At 56.8% G+C, this 6,851-nt stretch overlaps 1 protein-coding gene across 1 annotated transcript; it reads left to right on the top strand.

The window, feature by feature from the left end:
• Positions 1-1,686: 1,686 nt before the first annotated feature.
• GLRG_01947 (Sec7 domain-containing protein) lies at positions 1,687-6,610 on the top strand (the record flags this gene model as incomplete). Its single annotated transcript, XM_008093281.1, has 2 exons — positions 1,687-4,564; positions 4,620-6,610. 2 exons carry the CDS (start codon positions 1,687-1,689, stop codon positions 6,608-6,610), a joined length of 4,869 nt encoding a protein of 1,622 aa, XP_008091472.1.
• Positions 6,611-6,851: the final 241 nt, after the last annotated feature.

The raw sequence follows: 6,851 nt of genomic DNA, 5'->3' as shown, positions 1-6,851 counted from the left end.
ATGTCATGCCATGATACTAAAAGACAAAGATAAAGACATGCCGCATCTGCTTTTGGCTCCTTTAGGTCGTTGGGCCGCCTTGGTATTCGTTTGCATGCTCAGTATGTGATGTGGCGATCGGCTTACGACTCTATTGTCTGGGTAGTCCCCCCGATATCCCTTCTTCTCTCGCTTCCTCTACGAACATTGGATGTAGTAGTGTAAGCTAAACAACTGCCATCCATAGTATCCGTAGACCACCCCCCACCCCCCCTGTCCAGTTCCTTCCTGTTCCTGTACCTGTCCCCATCCATCTTGGCCTTGCCCCATCGTACCTGTAGTCCAGCTTGCCCTGACCTTGCCTCTCTCTACCCATCCTGGACCCGGACCCGGTTACCGCTTTTCCATCCCGCCTGTTTTCCTTCTTTTCCTTTCTGTCGAGTCCTTCACTCGTGCTCTTCTCTCCACGTGTGTTTCAACGCTGCTGTGCTCGCCCATGAACGCAATTTCGATACTTCTTCTTCTCTGACTGCTCGTGCTTCAGCAGCCAACGGCCCCCGGCACGTAGCGCCAGCTCCCGAACGAACCACCCGAATGCTTGCATGCCTCTCCAAGCCTCACCCAGTATTACCCAGCACCCCCCCGGTACCCATATCTTACTACATAGTACCTAGGTAGTGTACTAGTAGGAACACCACCGAGTGAGTGCTCATCGGTCTTATAATACATACGCTATTGCTTCTTTCCACCCTATATTGGGCGATATCCACCAAGACAAATCACCACCACCCGCTACTTACCAATGCTACCGCCAACATAGGCGTACCCAGGCCCCCCCGTTTCTCGTTGCCCCCGAAAATCACACCCTCGCTCGGCAGTCGATCACACCCATCTTCACCACTGCACCCCGTCCGAGCCTAGCAAATTCTAGGTCAGGGGAAGGGAAGATTGACGGTAACTAACATCCATCGCCTCGTTAGGAGCATAGTACATACCAGTTATCCACCGTTACCTGAGCCGAGCAGTCGCCTACCCGTTTACGAGCATTGATACATAATAAACCTTTCGCCCATCGTGGTACCGTCTTGGTCGTTGTCCACCCTGTCCTGCCCACCCGCGCCCAGACCCAAGGGGGAAAACGGCGAGTCTGGAAAAAGCAAGCTGAGCAGGAAGAAATTTGTCGACGGCGTCCACTGCAACGTCGCCCCCCTACAAACCAGCCAAAAGGAGAATCACCCAAGCCTTTCATTCCCGCCACAGATTACTCGCTCGGGACTCGTCGACCGGGAGACAAAGACGACCCCGACCATTGAACCCGGCTTTGTGGATATTGCAACGCCCGAGTAGCCGCTATTTCGATTGACAGCAAGCCGCTCCCAGGATCCCCCTCCCTGCTCGGTTCCTGGGTAGTCATTTGTGTTCCTTGAGACTCGCCTGCGGCTTGCCCCCTTACGGTTGTCTTGTTGGATATTGCTTGCCTGCTTACCGCCGGGCTGCATTGGACAGACTCGGGGACCCCCATCCAGAAGCGTGTCGCCGCGTGGGATCAATCAAGCGGCACTTTATTTTGCCCCAACCTTACCCTCGACGCCGACATACGCGCCCGCGCCTTGCGCCTTTACGCTTGTTGGACTGAGATCCGGAGATGACTTGAAAATCTTTCATGACCCCCACGATACCTAGCCGCCGCCCCCCTCCTCCTTCGTCATGTACGTCGAAACACCGCGACGCTCCAGTCGTCGCCGTCCCGATCTTGACATCGACACCTCTCCAATCGCCTACTCGGCCAGGCCTGCTTCTGCTGTCGCCTCACGAGACCCTGCTACCGCTGCCGCTCCCACCGTTCCACAGACGCCTCCGCCTAGGAGCAAGAAGAGGCCGCCGCCGCCGCCGCCGCCTTCTTCTTCCTCGTCTGTCTCCAAGAGCAAGCCCAACAACTCCCGGTTATTGAAAGGCCCGGCCCTCTCCCGTCATGCCGACGACTCGTTTCTAGACAACCCCGACTCACCCGACAGCTTCGACATGTCCGCCAACAAAGAGAACACTAAACCCGATCTTGCTCGTTTGCGCGACTCCCACGACCTGTCCCTGTCCCCTCGAAACGTTACACGCGACTCCCTCATGGCCAACATGCTCATCTCCCTCGATCAATTTAACATGGGCAGTCCAGCATTCGGCTCGTTTGGCGCCGGAGCGCCGGGCATGCTTGATGAGCAGTCACAACAATACCAGTACGATACCGACGGAGACGGCTTCGCGACGTCGGTGCGAGGTGGGCGTGCCAATGGGCACTCGTACTCATACAGCTCCGATTTCGAAGCCGACGATGCCAGTAGGATATCCTCTCGTGGAGGGAGAAGTAATAGCATCTCCAACTATCAACCCGCCCTGCATCGCATTAGCAGCATGCGCGAGCCGTTGCGAAGCACGTCAGGCCCACCGCGCCAGATGCACTCTCGAGGGGGCAAGGGGAGCACAAAAAGCAGCAGCTCGAATAGCATCGATGCCGGCTATGTCCAGGTGCTCAGTAGTACGAGGTGGGCATCTGGCTTTGGTGGTAGATCATCAAGTTTTGATTACGGCCATCGCCCTCCCGCACTGCAGGCCACACAACAACATCAGCAGCAGCAGCAGCAGCAGCAGCAGCAGCAACAGCAACAACAACCGCAGTCTCAACAAGCTGGAGGTGCCCCGTGGCATATCGAATTTTCCAACAATTTTTTCGCCGATGACGACTACGACGCTGCGCCGACGCCTACTGTGCCTGGCGGGCCCCGACGCACGATTTCGCTTTCGCCCATATCGGCTACAGGCGTGGCCACACCCGGATCCCTTGCTGTGGAGTCAGCCGAACCGCCACCTGTCGCGCTCGAACGCAAGCGGTCAAACCTGTCCGCAATAAGTAGTTCAACAAACCACCGCAAGCCGGAAAACAAACCCAGCAACTCATCTTATGAAGAGGCGCTGTCTTTGCCGATCTCGGCCCCAGTGTCTGGGTCGTCCGCCATTTTATCCCCAGCACCATCTTCCATCGCCGCGCTTGAGATCGATTCCGCACCCGCACCACACGTGGGCTACGGCAAGACGAAAGAGGCCGTGCACGGAGTACAGATCCCGACTCAGGCAGCGTCGCAAACCAAAGAAAAACCGGGGTTTTTCAGGCGAGTCTTCGGCTCCTCCAAGAATAATGCTTTGAGCAACACGCCCGATACGCAGAACTCCACGGCCGTCACGTCGCCAACGTCTGTCGACGCCCCCGACCAAAGGTCAGGGAGCAAATCTACACAAACCGCCAACCAAATGAAGCCCTCCGGTTCCGCCACTTCGAGGGATACCTCCTCGTCCCATTCCCAGCATCACGTGCTGCAGAAGAAGCCAAGTTCCTTTTTCCGCCGCAGGAAGAAGTCTGTGTCCGCCGACGAGGTTCCTCCCATGCCAGCCGCCGCCACTCTCGAACCCCCAATGCCCCCCTTGGTGCCCCCGATTCAGTTGGCTGCCGCCAAGGATAAACTTTCTGCGAAACCCGAACCCAGCCCAATTAGTAGCCTCCGCAGAGTCATGAACCCATACCTTAAGGGCAGCCCGGTGACGCCAAACACGCCTTCCACACCACCATCTGCCCCTCCTCTGCAAACTCTCAACTCTGAGATGGCCTCCGATCTCACTCCAGCTTCCCGCGACGACGCAACCGACGAGCAGCCGCGCTCGTTCTCGCCCGATTACGAGCCAAGTCCCAATGCACGTATACGAGAGGTCCGGACTGGGTCTCGTGATGACGATGATTCACCCTACGATTACGAACGGCGCACCGATACCCCGACTCGGCGGCCCCCAGAACCTCCTATGTCGGCAGAGAAGAGAAACAATTCCTTCCTCGACATCGATGGCAGCGACAACGAAGTTGACATATTGTCAAAGCGGGGTAACAATACGCAAAAGGAGACTATGCTCAGGTCTGCCAAGATGAACAAAGATGCGTCACCGCCGCGGAGGAGTGCTTCGGATAGAAAGGACAGAACCCTGAGAGGCAGAAACAACGACAAATTGACCATCGCGCAGACGGAATCTGATGAAGAAGGCAACAGACCATCACTAATTCTGCCGATTGAGGGTACTAGGTCTGCCAGCAGGGCATCAGGATCAACTGCGACCGATTACAAGTCTGCCAAGAGCGGTGCTCCTAGCCCGAGCGTCAGGATCGACGCTTCGGGGAACAGCAGCCCCAAGGCCCACGGCACGTTTGAGTCCATGGCCGCGAAGCCTCTGGATGAGCCCGAGTTCGTTATTGGAGACCCAACAGAGGACGACCGCCAAAAGGCCCAAAAGATATTTGATGGTAACGAGGACTTCATCCAGAAGGAGAAGGCCGCCGCGTGGATGGGCGAAGAAGGCCCCATCCGTCAGAGAACCCTGCAGGCCTATATGGATCTTTATGACTTCACCAACAAGAGCATCCTGCAGAGTCTTCGTTTGGTTTGCGAGCGTTTAGTCTTCAGGGCGGAGACGCAGCAGGTGGATCGCATTTTGGTTGCCTTTTCTAAGCGTTGGTGTGACTGCAACACCAACCACGGATTCAAGGCATCCGGTACGTTTTCTTGTCCATATTCGCGGATGAGGGAGCTCGAGCTAACACGGCATAGATGTCATCCACACAATATGCTATTCAATCATGCTGCTCAACACTGACCTGCATCTGGCTGACATCGAACAAAAGATGACGCGGAGCCAGTTCGTCAAGAACACCATGACCACCATCACTCAGGCGGTGGCGGAGTCGGCTCCCGACGCGTTCGAACGGCCAACCATACTGCCAGGCAAGTCCAACAGCGCTCTTGCAGGCGACGATTCCAGAGCATTGGCCGAGGAGCGTTTCACTTCGCGCCGCTTGTCGTTTCGACCCCCGCCGAGGCACGAGGTCGACGGGTCCGGAGACCACAGCCATGACGAATGCGGGCCCCTGGTGAAGGCGCCATTCGACGGTTCGATGCGCGCCTGGGAGGCTCAGGTCGAAGTCGTCCTCAAGGACATCTACGCCTCGATCCGCGACGAGCGATTGCCACTCTTCGGCGCCGATCCGTCGAAGAACCTCGCGCCGAACTCGCATGGCAGTTTGTCTGTTATTGGCATGTTGAAGCGAACGCCCAGCGTTCTGAGTAAGGCCCCGTCTGAGAGTCAGATATCTATGCGTGGGCGCATAGCTGAAAATGGCCGTGCCCATTCTTCCAGATGGAATTCGAAGAGCAGGTCACGACCTCGTATGGGCAATCCGGGATTCTCTTCATCGCGAACGAGCTTCGAAGACGGAAACTCAGTTTGGAGCCCTACATTATCCTCGGCAACCTGGAGCAAGCTCTCGTTGGGCCGAACGCAAACATCGATGTCTGTCGATTCGCTCAGCTCGTCATTCCGCGGGGGCGACTATCAACAGTCCATCGGATTTGCCAACGCCCTTAGCCAGGCCGTCATCCGTGACGATGAATCAGCTCTCAGTAAGGAGCCATCCATTGTGAGCGATGAACTGAAGCCTACCCATCTGCTCGAAGATGAATCGCTGGAGCTCGCCGGCCCCCCTTGGGTCAAGGAGGGTATGGTGATCCACAAGCACCACCTCGACGGCATCGACAAGAAGGCAAGGGACCGTCATTGGAATGAGGTGTTCGCTGTCATCCAGAGGGGCCAAATGAGTATATTTTCCTTTGCCACTAACAAGTCGGTGGGACGCAAGAGCCGCGGCCGCCAGGCGAGCAAGGGTCCAGCCATCGTAGGAGGTGGCAACTGGCAGGAAAACGCTACTAACCTAGGCACCTTCAGTCTTCGGCAGACTCTGGCGTCTACCCTGCCTCCGCCGGGCTACTCGAGAACTCGGCCCCACGTATGGGCTCTCAGTCTGCCCACGGGTGCCGTACACCTGTTCCAGGTCGGAACCCCGGAAATCGGCAAAGAGTTTGTGACCACGGCCAATTACTGGAGCGCGCGTCTGAGCACGCACCCGCTAGTCGGCGGTATCAGCAATATCGAGTACGGGTGGAGCGATGCCATCATCAATAACGCTCTTGTCGCGGCCATCAACGAACAGACCGCGGGCCCGACGACAGGACGCCAGCGGTCCAACTCGCGGCCCCAAAGCAGCACCATCAACTCTCGACCTAGTATGTCGAGCTTTCGCTCTGGTTCTCTCGACCATGGACCCGGAGGGCCCTACAGCGCCGGCGGCCGTAGCCATAAGCTACCTGGAGACCGAATTCATATAACCGAGTGGGCGCCTCCGACACAGAGCATGCGGCCCAGTAACTTGCCCGAAGAGGAGCAGCTCGAAGGTCTCCTTGCGTACGTCAAAGGCATCGAGGAAGAGCTGCAAGCACACAATCAGCTTCGCAGCCCGATGTTGCTTGCCTTTACGCCCCGTGGCAGCAACGCCGTTCGCGCTATGGCGAACTGGGAGCGGAAGAGCGCTTACCTCTTGCGGGAGATTGTCAAGTTCCGCACCTACGTCGACTGCCTGCAGCAGGCGGAAACACGTAGGAACGAGATCTACATGGAGAGAGACCTGGCCCGACGAGCGGCCAGAGGAGAACTAGATGAAGGCGAGATCGAGTTTGATGCTGGACGAGACACGACAATCAGGGCCTAATGCGTACATTGGCGCCACGGTACGAGCGAGTCTTTTGACCGGAAAACATTACGAGTGGATTTTGCGCGCACAAGCCGAGCTCACGACGACATGACCACATTGGACTCTGGGAGTTTGGGTGGGCATCTCTTTTTTGGAGGGGGGGTTGTTGGCTTGGCAAACCATTTTTGCCATTCATTTGACTTCTCTTCATTTGTACAAACATAAGTTCGATACCCAAACCTTTTGTCATTAACGCCCC

The sequence above is a fragment of the Colletotrichum graminicola genome, assembly GCF_000149035.1.
Source record: "Colletotrichum graminicola M1.001 genomic scaffold supercont1.7, whole genome shotgun sequence".
Lineage (NCBI taxonomy): Eukaryota > Fungi > Ascomycota > Sordariomycetes > Glomerellales > Glomerellaceae > Colletotrichum > Colletotrichum graminicola.
This window is presented reverse-complemented; position numbering and strand designations above follow the sequence as displayed.